This window comes from Sporobolomyces salmoneus, assembly GCF_050403485.1.
Source record: "Sporobolomyces salmoneus JCM6883 DNA, S_salmoneus_JCM6883_v1_ctg49, whole genome shotgun sequence".
NCBI lineage: Eukaryota > Fungi > Basidiomycota > Microbotryomycetes > Sporidiobolales > Sporidiobolaceae > Sporobolomyces > Sporobolomyces salmoneus.
In genome coordinates this window covers 39,264-58,210 of record NW_027481114.1, presented here as the reverse complement: position 1 = coordinate 58,210, position 18,947 = coordinate 39,264, and the positions used below count along the sequence as shown (strand labels likewise).

The following is an 18,947-nucleotide window of genomic DNA, read 5'->3' as shown; positions in this document are numbered from 1 at the left end:
AAGAGAGAGAGAACCAGTGACGACTTGAATCGAAACTTTTGTGCAACGTCATCTCGCAACTCTCATCATTCAACTCCAACTTCGCATCGCCTTTGACGCCCGCATAAGACTAACATGCCACCTGTATTCGGAGGTGCACCAACGTGAGTCTGTCTCCTTCGAATCGACGCGAGAAAGAAGAGGAAGAGTTGACCCGCAGCCTGTTCTCGACAGGTGTCCTACGTGCTCCCAAAAGGTCTACTTCGCTGAACAGACATTAGGTCCAGGAGGTAGAGTGAGTACCGCAGTCTCTTCCACTAGGCTCTGAGGTCCTCTATCGGAGAAGCGAATGTTTATCGACTTTGGAGCTAATCTTCACGCGTCTCTCCCTCTCTCTGCGCGCCTACAGGCCTTTCACAAGAGATGCCTGAAGTGCGTCGAATGTGGGAAGCTGCTCGAGCCAAGATTGCTCGTTGATCATGATGGAGAGGTGAGTCCTCGTCTCTTTCGACTGCTTCTTTCCCTAATTACACAGCTGACCTCTTAGCTCTCGCCAGGCCTACTGTAAGAACTGCCACTCGAAGTCTTGGGGGACCAAAGGATACGGAGCCGGAGGAGCTCTCGTCGGAGAATACCAACCTCGTTCTTCTCCAACTCGAACAATATCGACATCTGCGACGAATTCTCCCGTCAATTCACCAGTGCGACCTTCCGCCTCTTTCTCTCAGCCACCTCCTCCTCCCGCTCGACCAGCGATCCCTCCGAAACCCAGCTTCACAACGTCTACCTCACAGCCGCCTGTCGAATCATCTCATCTGAGCTCACATCCCCCAGCTGCTTCATCGAGCTCTCGTCCCTCTTTCGACTCGCAGCCCAGTTCGAGTTATCGACCACTTCCAATACCACCTACTCGAACAACGCCGTCAGTCGCTGCTTCGTCAACCTCAACGGCTCCTCGTTCGACTCCCTCTTTCTCCGATGATGAAGATGAGTCGACAACAACGACTCGCCGACTTCGGGCCTTCCCTCCGTCGCAGTTTGCACCGAAAAGCTCGATGGGCTCAGGAGATCTGTGTCGGAGATGCGGAACTCAGGTCTACTTCGCGGAAAAGCTAATCGCGGTAGGTTCGACATGGCACAAGTGAGCAGCTCTTTGCCGTCCCTTGGCTGTCATCAGACGTCCGAACTCATACAGCGATGAGTAGGCGATGCCTCCGTTGTGCATCTTGCTCGACAACGCTCAATTCTCACCTACTCGAGAGAGATCGTGAGTTTCCCATTGCTTTAACTCGCTTCTATCGTAAACTAATCATCTCGCTCGCCACGAATAGGTTTACCGTATTGCAAGAAATGCTACCAAGAGCAATTTGGTACTGGTAGCCTCGGCATCACTTCGGTTCGTTCTCTCCTCCTCCTCCTCGAGATGAGGACCACTGACAACCTCTTCTGTCTCCCCTTTTGCGATTCGGCTTAGAGACCGACACTGTTCTGAAATACATCGTTCGATACACACTGTCTTCCCCGCCGAGTACAGACGTTCTCACCGGAATGAGTTCGGGAGAAGAATCAGAGTCGTCAGAAGGAAGTCCAGATAACGACTTAAGATAACATCTGGCGATAAATTGGGATCTACGTAGAGCCCACAATCCTAATCTCACGTGAGACTGGAACGAAATGAACTGCAGGAATTTTGCAAAGGTGCAGGAAGAAATTAACCGGTACAAGGCTTGTGCTTTTCGTTTCGGATCCGAAGTTCTCTTTCTTACGATTCTGGATCTCTCTCTCGCTCGACAGATGTCGACTGTCGTACGGCGTTTTCCAAAGTGCCACAGAATCAGCTCGGGTCAACGCCTTCTCTACAGATGTCGTTCGTCAGCAAGGGAGAAATGTGATGAAGTCCCTCCGGATCTGAGGCAGACTCGTTTCGTCTTCGACACGATCACTCAAGCTTGTCCCCGACCGGCGAAAGCGTGCGAAACGACATCTGTTCGACAACCCTCGGCGAGCTTTCCGAACGAAGACGTCTCCTCTGTGTCTCTCTGTCCCATTCACCCACAGCACGAGTCGACAACGATGGAGACAAGTCAGGCAAGTGACCGATGACCCCAAGACTTCACTCGTAAGTACGCAAGCAGCTTAGGAGACGGAGGGACTCCAGTGCAATAACCGACGTGCGACGACGTCGCTTTCCTCACTGTCTCAAGCGCAATGGGGCTGAATAGGATGCGGAGGATGCGAGGATGTCGTCCTCCATCATTCGGCCTGCGTCCGATTCGTGAGAGACGGTGAAGAGCTGGAGTCCCACGAACAGGGGGATGGAAAAGTTCGGAAGAACGAAACTTCGCCGCGGCAAGCTCAAGTCCTCTTCTCCTTACACGTGTGAGCTCACGATCGAACTTCAGTCGTCAGCCTCTCCGCGAGAAGCCAAACCGCTTTCACTCTCGTGTGATTCGTCTAGTGCGGAAACCGCCCAATAAATTGCGATGTCGCCACCCTCCCTTCTCGTTCGGAAGGAAGTCAGCCTTCGGCGCCTTCTTCGAGTGCATACGACGACTCTTCGAATGCGCTGTGCGATGTATGCATGGTCGACCAACAAAGAGAACCGGAGGTTTTTAGCACGGCGCAAAGAACAGTAAAAGTCATTGTTCTGCAGGTCCCGAAAATCAGCGACAATCGCTGATACGATCTTGCATAGAATGAACTGATCAATTGCGTTCGTACACAGCGAATTACAGCACATGTACAGTTTGCACCGAAGAAGTTTTTCGAATTCTTTCGCAGGCTGGGTTCAATTCGATTCAATTCGTTCTTCGACCGTCACCGTACCGTATTTAGCTCACATTCCACAAGTGAGCATGAATCTTAATCACAAGGCAGAGAGAGAGAGAGATCTTCGATCCAACGAGCTTGGAAGAACCCGTTGTGATCTGCGCTTTGACTCTCCGCAAGAGGAAAAGTGTTCTTTAAAGTCAAATGAGCTAAACTTCCGCGTGTCACACTTCCGTGGACCGGAAGGACGGTCTCTCCGGTCGTCGACGTCGTTTGACTGTGGAGAGGAAGAAAGAACAAGAGAAACGGACAGCAGACCGTGCGGATTTGGGCGTTCAAACGGCAAGTCTCTCACTCTCTTTCTACGGCACGATGATATCCACGCTGTCAACGCTGGGTCGACGTCGAAGACTCGAAGTGTCGTCGAGAAGAAATGGGAATGGAATCCCGGTCGTCGTTCGCTCGTCCGCTCATTCGTGAGGAAATTAGGGCACGGTGACCTTGCGAAAAGAGCTGTTTGAATTGACTTCTGTCTATTTGAATTCGAGTAGCAGCGAGGTGAGTGTCGGAAAACACGCGGAAGAGCGCAAGAGACTCGAGAGAGAGAAGTGATTGAGAAGTCGCAAGTCGACGGAATTGGCAGGTGCGGAACTGCTCGACGAAACACCTTTGCTAGCCTCGCCGCCGGGAGAGAGTGACCCTTCGAGGAACGACAGCAAGATCTCAGATCTCAAATGGAGAGGGAGATCCGACACAATGAGGGCGGCAGACTTCTCGTCGTCGGTCAATTCGGGGCGCAATGAAAAAAAAGTGACTACGTCTCAAAGGCTTGCTCAAGTGGAGGGAGCTCCTTTGCTTTCTTCCCTTTCATTCACTTACTCTCCTCTGCACCGACAGCCTCAAGGTCGACCGAAAGAAGTTCAGCATTGCGAAAGAAAGTTTGCAGGTCCGACTCTTTTTCGAACTTTACTGCAGGAGCCATCCACGCGATCAGCGCAAATCTCGGCCATTTTCAGCTCGAATCTTTCGGCAAGGAGCGCTCTCACTCGAAGAAAGCCTCGTTCCGACGTCGAGACCCGATTATTAAACATTTCATCGAATTCACGTCGAGAACGTCTGTTGAATCTCCGTCATCTTCTCTCTGACCCTGACACCAGCGACACCAGCGACACAAGCTACAAGTCTGAAGCAGAAGCGAGCGAAGCGGTGACTAAAGCGAAAGAGCACTCAAATTGAAGGTGAGTCTTCATGCACATTACGAGTCCTATTGTCGCTTCGACTGACATTCTCTCGTGTTCCTCTGTGCGCATTACCTTTGACTTTAAGCGCAGTGTATAGAGAGCCACAATCGGATTCGTTCCATCGACGCGAGAAACGAGACGCACGAAAAGAACGAATTGAAACGGAAGAAAATGCCAGCTATGATAATCTCTCATCACTCTTCCTCTGCTCCTTCTACTCCTCTACCTCTTCCATCTACTTCTATCGTTCATCGTCAAACACTCCCTCAACCATCAACTCCTAGTCGTTCCCGTCAAGGTGAGAATCCTCTCTTTCCGATATCCACGAGACCATCTCTCTCTCTTGCCGGCTTTCATGCCACTCGACTACGCGTGATCTTGTCACACAAGCTAACGCTCTTCGTCCTCTGTAGCATCGTCCTCGACTTCGAAAGTCACTCCTCTCGCGACTTTCCGTCTCCCTGCGAACCCTCATCCTCCTTCGACGCCGCTGGTTGTTCGCTCTTCGCCACCTGCGCCTTCGACGACACCCTCTCACTCTTCTCATTCGACACCGCGGATAGTTCACTACGATCCTCAACACTTTGTCGAATTTGAACCTTTCGTCGCGTGTTCTTCCTCCCCTTCTCAGTCGACTTTCATCTCTCCCCTCCCTCAACACCCTCGAACAACTTCATTCCTCATCGTTCCTTCTCACATGTCGAGCACTTCTTCGATCGTCGATTCGGATGGTGGATTCGAACACTTTGAACGCGCCGATTCTACCTTGTCCGATGCGACTTATGATGGAGGATATTCCGCGTCTGCCTCTTACGAGTGCACTTCTTCGTCGACCCACCCCTTCTACCAATCTCTAAGCAGTAACAAGAGATCTTGGACAGGAGAGGGAGAGGAGGAACAACAGTACGGTTACACTCCTTCTCAGCAGAAACGACTTCGAGTTCACGCGGAACCCATCACTCCCATCACTCCTTCTTCTTCCTCTTACCTCGATCACTACTCGTCGACTGGCGCTTCGAGTCAACCCGTCGCTCGAACTCTGTCGTATGGACACGACTTTCCTTCGATGCCTCCTCTAGTACGAGCCAACACCTACTCCGGTCACGTCGAGGATCGAAGACCTCTCTCCGCTCGTTCGTCTCTCTCACAGAACGACGCTTACTCGGCGGCAGAATTTGAAGACATGAACTCGTACGGAGGAGGAGAATCGCAATTCACGACTTATCCTCATTCTGGTTCGAGCTCACCCGGAGATGAGCACACACCTTTCCTCACTTGCACGACGGCTCAAACTTCCTACTTCGAAAGTAACCCTTGCGACGACTACCCTCAAACTCCAGCTCTCCTCGCTTCGCCTTTGCTTATCCCCCAAAGTGCACCGATCGAACGTGGACAATTCCAACCTTACCCCGAGCTCGAATCGACTTCGATGTCGCTCTCCTACTCTCTACCCCAACCGCCCCAGCAATATTTGTCGACTCCTCGTCAAGGTCGAACGATTCATTCGAAACGAGACGATTACGACGAACACCTCTCTTCTTCGCCAACGACTCCTCGTCGAGGTGAATACCAACACCAAAACTTCCAACTTCACTCTCCTATCTCTCCTTACCACGCTCAACACTACAGTCACGTCGCACCTGCACTCGTCCCCATTCCTTCGTCATCTTCAACTTCTCCTCACGAACTCTCCTCTCGTCGATCTTCTACCGCTTCAAACTACACTCCTAATCAAGCCGCTCTCGTCTCCGCCGCGTCCATGAACCGACTCTTATCTCGATTCCCTGCGAACCCTTCCCCCGGGAACACTCTCGAAGGAGGACCCGTAATGCTTGATGGTCGAGGAGTCAACGCGATTCACCCTCGGTACCGAGTTCCTCCTCCGCCTCCTCGTCCTTCGGTACCGAAAGCTTCCGACAAGGGTGACAAGTTACACACGTGCGTTCAAGACGGATGCGGCAGGAGGTTCAAGAGATTGGAACATTTGAAACGACACGAACGAACTCATACGATGGAGAAACCTTATGGTTGTGATATCCCCGGTTGTGGTCGTTACTTCAGGTGAGTCAATTCTCGTTCCAAGATCGAGCGAGAGCAAGTTACTGACTGTTTGATCGTTCATTCTTCTAGTCGAAGCGACAACTTAGCTCAACACCGAAAAACTCATAACCGTAACGGAAAAACCTCTCGAGCGATGGCAGCCGCTGCAGCAGCTCGTGAAAACGCTGCTCGAGCCGCCGCCGAAGCTGCGAATGCGAATCATTCGATAGTTTACTGAGCTTTGTCTCTCCCTTTCTCTCTTTCTTTTCTGTGATCGATACCCCCTCCCTCTTTTCGTTTCTATACTTTGATAGTTTGAAATCGTCGCACACTTCAGTAGTATACCATGCCTCTCTTTCCGCTCTCTCGTTCAATCGATTTGCTTGTATCTTTTTACTTTTCGCAAACTTCTCTCGCTCTCTATCGTTTCTCGATACCATTTCTCCCTCTCGTCGTTAGCTTTACAAGTTTAGTTTTACGTTCAGAAATGTTTCCAACAAGTTTTACTCAGCAGTTCAGCCAGCGAGAGAGATATAATACAGATTCCTATTCGCGAATACAACTCGGTTGAATTGTCAAAGCTCCCCCTTCTTCTCTCCTTTCACGACCTCCGCCTCTACCCGACCAGCTTACACTCGAGAGAAAGCACTTGACTTCACTCATCATCAACTCAACCGACCTACACTCGTCTTCTCTGCCCTTTCATCTTCTCGATCAAACTTCTCCCTCCCTCCGACTCAACCATGGAAGGCTACGACGATCTCTACGGTGACCTCTACGTGAGTTTTGCTATCCGCATCAGTCTGTTCGACTCTCTCAGAGCAGAAGACTGAACCGGGAGCTGCTCTCTTACGACAGGGTGACGAAGAAGAACAAGCGAAACCTCAAGTCTCTACCGCCGCTCCCACCACCAGTACGACCACCGCCAGTACCTCTGAAGACATCAAACCATCGATCTCTTCGCCCCCTCCTGCAGGTGGAGCGGTTCAAACTGCCCCGATTGCTTCCCTCCTCGCGAACGAAGAGCAACTGCAACGACAGAAACATCAACAATACGCCGCTGCTAACCAAGGTGCAACTACTGGTCCTATCACGACTGGATCGGGAGAACCTTTGCATTTCTCCCCTGGTTTCGCGCAACAACGTCAGACGACGGGAGGAGCACAAGGGGGAGTTAGACCGAACGATATGCCAGAGGAAGGGTAAGTCTCAATTACTTTCCTTGTCGTCTCGGTCAGCAGCAGAAGTCGTGCATTTTCCGAGATGGCGCGTGGGGGGGAAGGAGAAGGAACTTTCAGTCGAATAGCTTGGGTTTTGCTCTTTCTATTTCGCCCTTTCGACTATGACTATGGGTACTCGGTAGATCTAAGATACGTCGATTAGTTACCGTACCTACACACTCCCCGCCCTTTCCCTGGGTCGTCCCATCTCTTCTCTTGAAGGAAAACCCTATCTAGTCTTCTCTCGTCTATCGATTAGAACTAGACCCAGCAGCAGACAAACAGACATGGATAGCAGTACGTATTCAGTAAAGAACATAGAATAGTTTGAACTGATGCAACCGACTTTTCGTTCTTTCTTTCTCCCAAATCCCGGTTTTCATTTTTCGTGAACTTTTCCGGTTCCGCTCGCTCTCTCCGTGTGTTCGTTCGACGGAATACTCGTTGATAGGAAAATGTTCATTGGTGGTTTGAACTGGGATACGACTGACGGTGAGCTTTCGACTTCTCCTTCGCGAAAGATGAGACGGAACGAGACAAATCGTCGTTTCCCCTCTTCGCTCTCTCTCCTCGTGCAAAACATTCTCTGACGAATCCCTCTTCCCTTTTCTCCCTCCCTCTTCCCCCGTTCGAACGAATCGACCTCGAAAATAGATACCCTCAAATCCTACTTTGAACAATTCGGTTCAATCTCGCACTGCACGATCATGCGGGATGTCGAAACGGGTCGGTCTCGAGGATTCGCATTCTTGACCTTTGACGACGCGGCGAGTGTCAACGCCGTCATGGCAAGGGAACATCATCTCGATGGGAAAACCGTTAGTCTCTCCCTCTCTCCCTTCCATTCCTTTTTTTTTTTTTTCTCTCTCTCCGCTTTCTTACTGATTCGTGACGTTCGAGCGAACTCAGATCGACCCGAAACGCGCGATCCCCCGAGCCGACGCCGCGAAATCCGACAAACTTTTCGTCCGTTGTCTCCCTGCGAGTTGTACCCCCGAATCGTTCCGTCAATTCTGGCGTCAATTCGGACCGATCACGGATGCTACCCTGATGATGGATAAAGAAACGGGTAGACATCGAGGGTTCGGGTTCGTTAATTACGAGATGAAAGAGACTGTTGAGAAAGTTTTAGCCTCGGGTCCGCATTATATGGATGGGAATATGGTTAGTCTCTCCCCTCTCTCCCTCTACTGTATGTTGAGAGAGTGTGACTGATGAGAAGGGGCTGGAGTAGTTGGAAGTGAAAAGAGCTCAAGCGAAAGGAGAACCTAGAAGACCTGATTATGGAGTAAACACGAATGTAAACACTCATTACACTCCTCAACCTCAACAACAACAAATGCAACAACAACCTATGGGAGGTATGGGAGGTATGGGAGGTATGGGAATGAATCCCATGATGATGAATCCAATGATGATGGGAATGGGAGGAGGAGGAGGAGTGATTAATCCGGCGATGCAAGGAGGTCAAGGAGGAGGAGGAACTCCATTCGATCCTCAAGCGATGAGTAAATTCTTCAATCAGATGGGTTGGGGCGCTTGGAATCCGATGATGATGGCTGGAGCTGGGGCGGGAGGCGGTGGAATGGGAATGATGAATCCTGCGATGATGGGTGGTCAATTCGGTGGTGGAATGGGAATGGGCGGAATGGGGGGAATGGGATTGATGGGTGCTCCTACCGGTCCTTCTGCAGGAGGGATGAGTCCTTCGACCGCGACTGGAGCTTCCGATGCTGGAGGAGGAGAAGAAGGAAAAGATTCGAATACTAGTCAATTCACGGCTCCGATGGCGGCTGCGAATGGTGGACGACCTCAAGGACAAGGAGGAAGAGGTGGAGGAAACGTCGGAATGAGAGGACCTACGGGACCTAGGGCTGCGGGAGGAAGAGGCGGTTTCAACGCTCCTGTGAGTTTTTCTTCTTTCTCTTCTCTTTATTTCCACTCATGCTGACATTCGCTCGATTCGGCGCTCTCAGTCGGGACCTGCTGCTATGAGAGGCGGAGACGAAGGATCGGGAGGTTCAGGTCCTCAACGAGGTCGTGATAACAATCAACGATTCAACGTAGGTCTCTCTCCGTTACCCTCTCTTTCCCGCAAGTGATCGAGCTGACTCGTTTGTGTCCTCGGAACAGCCGTACTCTCGTTGATTCTCAACTCGGACCTTACCTCTTCCCCGTTTGTAACCCGTCTCTACTCTAGCGAACCCTTCTATTCGTTTTCATTCTCTCTCGGCTGTGACAGAACCTAGCTTTTTCCTACACTATCCTCTCTCGCAAGTGCGAGAGTGAGGAGACTTCTGTTCGCGCTCTCTCGACGGAGCTCGCGTTCGTCTCTCTTTCGCGCGTTCTCTGGTGAGGCGAAGGGATGTTTCTTCTACGATGATGTTATTGTCAATAGATAGGAGCGATTATCATTTACATACAGGTAGTTTGATGAAGATTAAAGTCATCTAGTCAAGCTAGAGTAGGAGGTATAGCAAGTTTCCTAACACGGACGAGAAAAGTAAGAAAAGCAAGAAAGTGGAAAACTACTGATTGCAGGACGGCTCAGTACTCAGACGAACACGACGAGAGATGCAGGAGGTAAAGTAAGGTACGGTAAAGGCGAGGATGTAAGATGAGCGAGAGGGGAAAGACGAAAGAAAGAAGCTCGAGCTCGAGACAGCGAGAAGATCCTGCTTAATCCGCATTCCTCACTCTCAATGGAGTCGCCGGTCTCAATACCGCCGGTATCCCTCCTCCTCCATTGACTCCGGCTCCCGTCGGTTCTTCCCGTAGTTGACTCGATGGGATCGAAACGGAATTCAAGAACCCTTTCTCCCAACCTTCCCCTCCTCCGTTCACTTTCTCGTTCCCATTACTCCTATACGCTACTCCATCGTGGCCGTCATCGGAAGTGACGGCGAGTCCGATAAGCTCCGCGGGAGTTTGAGGCATCGGTAGCAGAGATCTTCGATTACTGGACCTCCTTCGATCCGAGTGAGTCGGCGCAGGGAGAGTCGTATAAACATCCGCGGTCGATGTTGCTGCTGGGTTCGGGGAGATGGAGGAGGAAACGGAAGGGGAGAAATCGCGAGTGATAGTCGAGAGGAATGGGATTGAAGTGACGGAAGATTTCGATCGTTGAAGGAGACTACTACCCTTGTTCTTTCCCGTTGTCGATCCGGTGGCTGGTGTTGAAGGCGACGGGGATGTGGCGAGTTGACCTAATTCGTTCACTCCATACTCATCTCCAAACGGATTCCCTCTATTTCCTGCTCGAATCGTTCCATTCTCGGACTGTACCTCCGAGATCGTCGAGCCAAGGGATAGTCGTCGTTGTTGTACCGGTCTGGTATACATTAAACTACTCACTAACGGCGCCCCTCCCACGGTCCCTCCTGCTTGGAAAGTCGAGTTGGAAATCATTTCGGGAGTCATGAGGGATGAGAATTGACGAGAGGAAGAGTTCTTCTGGCGACGACGAATGAGGACGACGGCGAGGGACAAAAGGGCGAGTGCACCGAGAGTTCCCCCGATTGAGGCACCGAGCGTGGTCGATTTCGAAGAAGAGGAGTTCTGTTTGATGTTGGGGGAAATGGGAGTGGTGGAAGGGGATTCGACGATAATTTGAGATGACGAAGACGAAGAGGCGGGCGATGAGGGAGTGGAAGAAGAGGAAGATGACGGAGCGATTTGTTGTCCTTGAGCTGCGTTGTTGTTCGAATTTCCTCCTCCTCCTCCTGCTGCGTTCGTCTGAGCGGGTGCAATAGAAGACGTAGAAGGGACAGACGAGTGTAGGAGAGTCGCCGCTTTCGGATTCGCAATCACTTCAACTCGTTTAACCATTCCTTTCCCACCCGACAATTCTTCAATCGATAACCTCTTGACCAACTGATTCCCTTCTCCTCCTTATCCACCGATCGTCTTTTCCGCTAGAGTTTGTTCTACTTGTTGTTCGTTCCCATTAAACGTGTCTTTCCAAGTAAATGTTCCTTCCTCCTCGTTAATCGTCAAGAACCAAAACTTATTACTGACCTCTCCTCCTTGCTCGTCCGCGTCGGTCAGTCCGAAACTGACGACGATGGTTCCACCGACGATTTCTGAAGCAGCATGATAAGCCAACCCTGGTGGAGACATCGATTCGTTCGAGATTTTCAATTCTTTCCATTCCCAATCTTCTTTCGGATCTTCCGCGTCGGAGAAGGAGGAGAGGACGGTGAGAGAAGGAGGAGTCAGGAGCCAAAGGTCGGAGAGGAGAGTGTGATTGGGCGAGAGACCACCATGGAGGAGGATCGAGGAAGAGTTCGAGGAGGAAAGGGAGAGAGAAATGTGACCCATTCGAGGAGAAGGGGCGGGTCCTGCCGTAATCTTTAGTGAGAGCTATAAGTCAGCTCATTCACAAAGAGGAGAGAGAAGGAAAGGACAACGTACTTTGGTATACCATTCCCTCAATTCAACATTGAAAACCAATACATTCTCCAACCCTACGAACTCTCCCTCGCTCGTCTGACCCCCTAGAATCACCACAGACGTTCCATCCCCCAATACTTCAACTGAATAATCACTAATCGGATTCCCTTTCCATTCCTCTGATTCGTTCAGATTTATCGGTTTCTCCCAAGCGAACGATTCGACCGTCCCTAGTTTAGGAGAGTATCGATCGATCCCTTCGTACCCTACTGTTCCCTGAGATGAAGTAGAGCAAGAGTATTCATCGGCGATTCCTCCGAATACCCAGAGATCCGTCGAGAGAGTCGTTAGATTCTTGATCGGTACCATTGATGCTTGTCTCCTTCTCGGCGGGAGTCGTGGGAGGAACGTCGAATTTGTCGTCCATGCGGAGGAACCGTTCGAGTCGGAGGAGGAGGAGGAGGGAGAAGAGAGGGAACTGAAGTTGAATGAACGAATCGCTACATCTCCGTCACAGTCGCCAGATTTGATCCCCCCGATTAACCAAACCAGTTCATCGTCCCCATCCATCCCACTACCCATGAACGCACTCCCTTCCCCTTCTCCTAGTGAGAGGGACGAGGGTGCCCAAGGATTATCTGGAATCGCACTTCCTTCCCTTTCCTCGCCCCAGAGATAACTTCCCGCTACGTTGAACTCGAGAACTTCATTCGTGACCTCGATAGACCCGGATTCGCTCGAGTTGGTGGAGGAATCGAGTTGTCCACCGATAATCAACAATTTATTCACCGGAGGACTGAGATAAACTGAGGAGTGACCGAATCGACCGGAGTATGTTCCTGTTGTAGAGACTGTTGTTACGCCATTCGTAGAGGAGGAAGAGTTCGAGGCGAGGGATAGGGTTGAGGAGAGAAGTGAACGAGGTTGAAGAGAGGAGAGGAATGAGGCGGACGCGAGTAGGGGGGCGCTTAGGAGCAAGGGAAGGGTACGGGGGTGTTTGTGGCGCATCGTAACGCGCGCAGATGAGGTGGTCGTACGTCGAGGTGAGAGATGGAAAGAGGGAGGAGATTCTCTTTCAACAACAACACAGTGAATTTTCACAAAAATATCTCAACTTCTGCTGCTTCGCTTCGGGCTCTCTGGTGCACCTTGGAATATACGCAACTAACTTGTTAAAGACTCCGAGCAGAGTTTGGTATTTTTCTGTTGCTCACTTGCGCGCTGACGCTTCATCTCTGAACCTCTCTCCCTTCGACCTCAGTCGACTAGACGTCCCGAAAGCACCCTGGGAAGATTAAATTACCCTTCAAGTCCACACACGACCAATCAAACGCCTACTTTCAGCTCTCCAACTCATTAGACTACGCGACTCTCTTTCGAATGGATCCTTCGAACGCAGCTCCCGACTTGACCGACAAGAAGCTCGGAGACCTGACAGACGCCGAGATCGCACAACTTACAGCGAGTTTGAAAGAGGAACAAGCGAAGGAGAGGCCTTTGCTCGGAGAAGTTGAACCACTCGAGCGACTACTGGAAGAATATCAAGAAGGAACGGGTTACAGGATGAAGGTGAAACGGTTGATCGAAGATGGGTGGAGTGGGATCAGGAGGTCTAGAGGCGATGGAGATTGTTTCTACCGAGGTTAGTCACTCTTCTGCCAAACTCTCCCTCTTGGACGCTCGTGCTAAGTCTGGCTCTCTTTCGACGATGATAGCATTCATATTCTCCCTCCTCTCGACTTACCTCTCTCGTCCTGCCGCTCTCTCCGCTCAACTTTTGTCGACATTCGAATCTCTCCTTCCATTGCTTTCTGCCTGCGGGTTCGAAGAGATCGTTTGGTCTGATTTCTGGGAACCTTTGCGAGATATTCTGAGACGAATGGGACCGGAAGAGAAAGATGGGGGCGCGAGGAAGAATGGAGAGGCGAGGTTAGGTCCGGGAGAGTTGTTTCAACTTTTTAACGATCAAGAAACGAATAGGTGAGCTTTCGTTTCACTGCCTGCAACTCCCGGGAGCGAATACGCGAATACGGTTAAGGGGTGCTTCTAGTCTCGACTGACTCTTCCGCTCATTCATTCGCGCGCGCAGTTGCATCATCGTTCACCTTCGCCTCCTCACTTCAGCGTACCTGCGAACGCACTCAGACGATTTCACGCCCTTCCTCTTCGCGCTCGAAGACGATCCACGATTCCTAACCGAAGGAGGCGCACCAACAATGGAGAACTTTTGTCAATTCCACGTCGAACCCGTCAATCGCGAAGCGGATCATCTACAAATCGTCGCCCTCTCGAGAGCTCTCGGTGCTCCTTTACGGATCGCTTATCTCGATCAGAGTGGACTGTCTGGTGTGGGAGGAGGTGGGGAAGGAGCAGAAGAGGGTGGAGGACAAGTGAATTTTATCGAGTTTGAAGAAGAGAGAGCGAAAGAAGATGGGATCGTTTCGGTTGAGGGAGCTCTCCTGTATAGGCCTGGTCATTACGATATCTTGTATAGATAGAACTCACAGTAGCTGGAATAGGTGGAAGAGTTCACACGGGAGAGTAAAGAAGGCGCATTGAGAGCTTCGAAAGTTTGGACGCTTGAATTTACAGTAGAAGACTCCCTATTGTTGTGCTCTCTCAGTATAATTCGGGATTCGGTACGAGTCACTTGAATTTGCTCGCGTGAGCGTTAAGCACTCGATTCGCCACAGAATCTCGACCACCAAAAATGCACAAAACTCAAAACTGTAGGGATGCAGTTCTCTCTTCTCTCCTTTACCCTCGACTCTGTGCGGCTTCGTTGAACCTACCGACTGTCTCGAAGACCCTCCAAGCAGCTCCAAGGCATCGTCCTCTTCTCTCAAGGCGACTACTTGGAGACCTCTCTCGATCACAAAACTTTCCATCACTCAACTTCTCTTCTCTCCCCTTCCTGTTCTGTGCCCCGGTCCTCAACAAGACCAGTAGAGGAATCAAGAGTATTTTGGAGCAGATGGATGGAGCAAATGGCGTCACAAGGTCAGGTTTCCTGCAGAATCTTCGCCAGTGAGAACTCTCTTTCTCCCTCGCTCTCTTTCTCTGTTGGTACAATCGAGATGGTATTTGCCCGTTATACTCGAGTACTGACACGCAGCTTCGTGAAAACAGTGAACTTGAAGAACCTCTCTACCCTTTCGCTTTGAGGTGGAGAAGCGACGGATCGTTTCAATTCTCGACGACGCCGGGACTAGAACCACTCGTTTTCGAGCGTCTAGGATGTAGGAACACGTTTGATTTCTTCGTGAGTCATATCGAATGAGATCTGGTCTGAGGAGTCGAGAGAACTAGTCGTCGCCTTCGAGCTGACCGTCGATGTGTGTGTTTTCCGCTCGATTAGGGTGAGATGGGTCGATGGGGGTTCGAACAATTGACTCCGACTACGGTAGAGTACGTAGACGTTGCTCAACAGCGTTTTATCTTCAGGTGAGCGACAAAAGCAGTTCTGTTGTGCTATTTCAGCTCTCCGCTGACGTCTCCCGATTGTTATGCTCTCTTTTCCCCCTACAGACACACCTCTGGTCACTTCTTCCATGGCACTCGGGACCAACTCCACTTGGTCAAGCCATTTCCGAGGCCGACGCCAACGAACTTGCAGCCGTTCGACTACGATTCGTCGACTCATCCGATCCCAATCCCCTCTCAATCATGCATTGACCCTCACGAGGCTCATGCGGACGGCTACTTCGACCTGTACCGAGATTATCAGCGCGGGACTCCCGAGAGTGCAGTCAGTTCTCCGATGATCCGAAGTCCTGCACTCTCGAGCTCGACCCTCTCGAATTCGACTCGAAGTTTCTCACCTCGCTCCCCTCCGACCCAATACCCTTCTCCGCCTCTCGCTCTCGGAGAACACCCGTGGTGGAGTCCGCTGAACGTCAAGGAGCGAGGCGTCGTTTTGGAAGAGGAACAAGGCTTGGAAGATCTCGTGGGACTGGATGGCTTCCGCTACAAACCCGACGATTCATATTCTCCTGCTTCCTATCAGACTCCGACAGCCGAACGCACATCTTCTCTATCGTATCGACTTCCCCTCTACGTCCACCCGGACCACCAGCTTTCGCCACTCGACTCTGTTCGACCGAAGAGTTTTCGTACTCCCACGCAATCGCGAAGAACTTCATCCTCACCTACGATCGAACTCAGTCGTAACAGTGACGGAACTCCGACGGCGCGTCTCAAGATGAAGAAATCGAAACGATCTTTGACTCGCCCCACTCTTTCATTCCTCTCTCAGCAACCTCCGTATTCCCGACATTCTTCTCAGCACGATTACGTTACTTCCTCTATGGATCAAGTCGAAGGTCTTCTAGCCAATCAAGGTCGATCTTCGCACCTTTCTCGTTCCGTCTCTAGTTCCCAACCTTACCCGCCTCATGGCCCTCCCGTCTTCGTGGCATCTCCAACTTCATCTCGACGAATCTCGTCGCAAATTCCTCCCACGGGAGGAGGACTTCTAGGAATCCGATCTCAAATTTCAGTTTACACTCTCGACATTTCCGCTCACGATTCCCTTTACCCGACTGCCTTCTTCCCTCCGACTCCCTTCTATCCCACTCCATACTACTCACCTATCCCCAACTCTCCTCCCGCCTTCCTTCGCAAACTCAGAGACCTACGAGCTTTGTCCGCGATTCACCGGTTCTTCCTCAACTTTAGTTCTGTCCAATCCTCTTCGTCCATCTTTGCGTTGAGCTGTATCTTTGGGGGTTTTGTTGAATGTTGTCGTGCTTTATCTACCGTTTCCCATCATCCTCGTCTAAGGAGATTGTAGTCGCCTCGTCCTTGTTCCGTTTCTTCTGGATTTTGCCCTCTCGCTATTGCTTTGCATTCCCACCGTTCCCCCTTGTCTCTATCTTGTCTCTCTCCACCTTGCTATTCTTTCACGCCCTCCGACAATCTCGATGACTCGGATACACTGTAAGAGGATGAGTTTGTTTTGCTAATTCCAACTATGATAAAATTCGAATTAAAAGTTGACCTGCAATAAGGAGAAGACGAAAGACGGAAATGTACAAAGCCCCGAGAACCCGAGAGAAAGAAAGAGTGATGCATCCAGCCACAAGGAGGAACGAGGGAGAAAGGCGAAGGGAAGTACCGAGTGAGAGAGTGGAGAAGTGTCTGCGCATACGAGCCGGATGGAGATGATTAAGGTTTACATAATATGTGGGTTCGTGAGAGGTGTGCGTGAAGAAAAGGAGAGAGGGGAAGGTTATCGACAGGTGAAAAAAGAAGAAGAAACCGAAACTTTATCTGATCAAGGTCCTAAAATCGTCAGCACGAGTGTCCCCGGGGGAGGGAAGATGATGTGGTTCGAACTCACACAGAGTGAAAGTCGCACGAAGCTTCTTCAGTGACGTCGTTGATTCCGTTGATGTTTTCCAAATTCAGATTTCCTCCTTTCGTTCAACGAGTCCCGCTTTTCCCTCATTCTCCTCATCGTAGAAGTCGGAGAAGCCGTAGCCGTATCAGGTACCCTGAACCTGAGATCCGAAGTGAAAGAACCTCCTTGACTTCCGAGCGAGGGTAAAACGACTTCTTGAGTGAATTGAATCCTCCCGTCTTCTCGGGTGAAATATGAAGTAGGGATCGTATAAGAAAGAGGGACGACAGTCGTTTGTGATCCAATTCGATAACCGAACGTTGTCGAGAAAGCGTCGGGGTTGATCATTGCGATTGAAGGTCCCGTTCGAGAGGAGGGAGAACTGAAGATATCACTTGAAGAGGTCGTCGCGGTCGGTAGTAGTCTCGACTGCGATGGTTGTCCCTCACCATCGGAAGCCGAACCAACTCCAACGACTCCATCATCGTTCTCCGTCTCCTTATTTAATCCCTTTAATCCCACTCCTAATCCCACTCCAAGCGCGATTCCAATCACAGCCAAAATTCCAAAGATCCACCACAACGTTCTATTCGCTCCCTTTTTTACCGGTAAAACGTTGCCCAACCTCGAAGGAGATTTCTCATTGTTATCGAGAGTGAAACGATGATTCGATTCTCCCCCTCCTCCTGCTGAAGGTGCAATCGATACCGCGTCGTAGACTCCACCGTACGGGTCTTTGTCGATAGAATATTTCCCTTCCATCGTCCAGGCGGTCGAATCTGAAGGTTGAGAATGATGATATGAAGCTCGAGGATCCGTAACGGCTCGACCCGGGATTTGTACCATCGTCGACGATTCGTGATTGTTGTTGAGACGAGGATCTGCTCGACCGGGATGGAAGTGAGGTACGAAATTCGAGATTGGAACGGGAACTGGATTCGGATTCGAAGTTGGTAGAGGAGTTGTTAGAGCCGTGATGGGTCGAGAAGGGAGATGGGAACGAGAAGGAGAACCGGGGAGAGCTGGGTAAGCCCAAGGGGAAGGAGAGACGACCGTTTCACGAGACTGAGATTCAGGTTGAGATTGAGGGGGAATTCGAGGGAGAGGAATCGTAGGAGCGGGAGGAGAACTGTGAGCTGGTGGAGCCGGGAACGAGAAACTCATCGTCGTCGGAGTCGTACCGTTTTGAGACGATTCGTTGGTCGAGGTAGAAGCGGAAGGAGTTAATCCAGTTTGAGCTTGGGGACGAGGTTCGGGTTCACGAGAATTCGGTCGAGAAGAGCCGTCTGCTGAATAGGCTGATTCCGAGTATTCCGAGATGCGAGACAACGTTTTCCCATTGCCAGCTCCAGGTCCGTTGATCGAGAGGTGCTGAGTTGAAGGAGAAGAGAGAAGGGTTCTCGTCGCCGAAGTCATTCTCGCGAGGTGTTGTTCCTGATCCGTCGAACCCTGAGGAAAGATTCCGTCTTGAGGAGTCGCGTTCGTGATCACGAAAGAAGGACGAGGTTGTTGCTGCATTTCGGGGGAAGAAGTCGAAAGAGACGAGGAAGAAGTCGCGGTAGGGAGGTTTGGGTCCGTCAAGTCGAGAGACCCCTGAGATCGAGGGAAACGGTAAGGTTGCATCCTAGAGTCGGAGTGGTAGCTGTGAGGTGAACGTAGCGGAAGGAATTGTCAGTTTTCGTTTTTTGCCAGCTTCGAGTTGATTCTGTCTACTCTTTGCTCCCGACTCGAAAGGGAGAGCTCCTCCGTGGTCTATAACTTCTCGTCGAGAGTGTCTCGCTAACTGAGACCAACACAAAGAGGACAGCAACCCCTTTATTCCCCCCTCTTGATCATTCAAGATTGAGCGCACGCTCCCCTGTCCCTCGGCACATGCTCGCTAAGGTCTTCCACCATCTGCTCCGACCATTGGGGAATTGTACGTACCGTAAAGCTGCTGATTACTGCGAGAGGGTGATAACGGGG

General features: G+C 51.0%; 8 protein-coding genes across 8 annotated transcripts; 5 read left to right on the top strand and 3 right to left on the bottom strand.

The window, feature by feature from the left end:
* Positions 1 to 114: 114 nt before the first annotated feature.
* JCM6883_000068 (LIM domain-containing protein) lies at positions 115 to 1,453 on the top strand (the record flags this gene model as incomplete). Its single annotated transcript, XM_076634008.1, has 6 exons — positions 115 to 143; positions 214 to 274; positions 389 to 469; positions 537 to 1,120; positions 1,185 to 1,246; positions 1,311 to 1,453. 6 exons carry the CDS (start codon positions 115 to 117, stop codon positions 1,451 to 1,453), a joined length of 960 nt encoding a protein of 319 aa, XP_076486009.1.
* A 2,707-nt stretch (positions 1,454 to 4,160) lies between these two features.
* JCM6883_000067 (C2H2-type zinc finger protein) lies at positions 4,161 to 6,267 on the top strand (the record flags this gene model as incomplete). Its single annotated transcript, XM_076634007.1, has 3 exons — positions 4,161 to 4,287; positions 4,403 to 6,050; positions 6,120 to 6,267. 3 exons carry the CDS (start codon positions 4,161 to 4,163, stop codon positions 6,265 to 6,267), a joined length of 1,923 nt encoding a protein of 640 aa, XP_076486008.1.
* Positions 6,268 to 6,772: 505 nt separating this feature from the next.
* On the top strand, positions 6,773 to 9,397 carry JCM6883_000066 (RNA-binding protein; the record flags this gene model as incomplete). Its single annotated transcript, XM_076634006.1, has 8 exons — positions 6,773 to 6,808; positions 6,888 to 7,231; positions 7,701 to 7,741; positions 7,904 to 8,067; positions 8,159 to 8,413; positions 8,484 to 9,155; positions 9,226 to 9,312; positions 9,383 to 9,397. 8 exons carry the CDS (start codon positions 6,773 to 6,775, stop codon positions 9,395 to 9,397), a joined length of 1,614 nt encoding a protein of 537 aa, XP_076486007.1.
* A 531-nt stretch (positions 9,398 to 9,928) lies between these two features.
* On the bottom strand, positions 9,929 to 11,077 carry JCM6883_000065 (uncharacterized protein; the record flags this gene model as incomplete). Its single annotated transcript, XM_076634005.1, has 1 exon — positions 9,929 to 11,077. One exon carries the CDS (start codon positions 11,075 to 11,077, stop codon positions 9,929 to 9,931), a length of 1,149 nt encoding a protein of 382 aa, XP_076486006.1.
* Positions 11,078 to 11,140: 63 nt separating this feature from the next.
* JCM6883_000064 (uncharacterized protein) lies at positions 11,141 to 12,649 on the bottom strand (the record flags this gene model as incomplete). Its single annotated transcript, XM_076634004.1, has 2 exons — positions 11,141 to 11,599; positions 11,663 to 12,649. 2 exons carry the CDS (start codon positions 12,647 to 12,649, stop codon positions 11,141 to 11,143), a joined length of 1,446 nt encoding a protein of 481 aa, XP_076486005.1.
* A 372-nt stretch (positions 12,650 to 13,021) lies between these two features.
* Positions 13,022 to 14,139, top strand: JCM6883_000063 (OTU family ubiquitin thioesterase; the record flags this gene model as incomplete). Its single annotated transcript, XM_076634003.1, has 3 exons — positions 13,022 to 13,283; positions 13,357 to 13,621; positions 13,731 to 14,139. The coding sequence occupies 3 exons, from the start codon at positions 13,022 to 13,024 to the stop codon at positions 14,137 to 14,139; spliced, it is 936 nt and encodes a 311-aa protein (XP_076486004.1).
* Positions 14,140 to 15,005: 866 nt separating this feature from the next.
* On the top strand, positions 15,006 to 16,433 carry JCM6883_000062 (uncharacterized protein; the record flags this gene model as incomplete). Its single annotated transcript, XM_076634002.1, has 2 exons — positions 15,006 to 15,085; positions 15,170 to 16,433. 2 exons carry the CDS (start codon positions 15,006 to 15,008, stop codon positions 16,431 to 16,433), a joined length of 1,344 nt encoding a protein of 447 aa, XP_076486003.1.
* A 576-nt stretch (positions 16,434 to 17,009) lies between these two features.
* On the bottom strand, positions 17,010 to 18,605 carry JCM6883_000061 (uncharacterized protein; the record flags this gene model as incomplete). The annotated part of the gene is made up of 1 exon (XM_076634001.1): positions 17,010 to 18,605. The coding sequence occupies one exon, from the start codon at positions 18,603 to 18,605 to the stop codon at positions 17,010 to 17,012; it is 1,596 nt and encodes a 531-aa protein (XP_076486002.1).
* Positions 18,606 to 18,947: the final 342 nt, after the last annotated feature.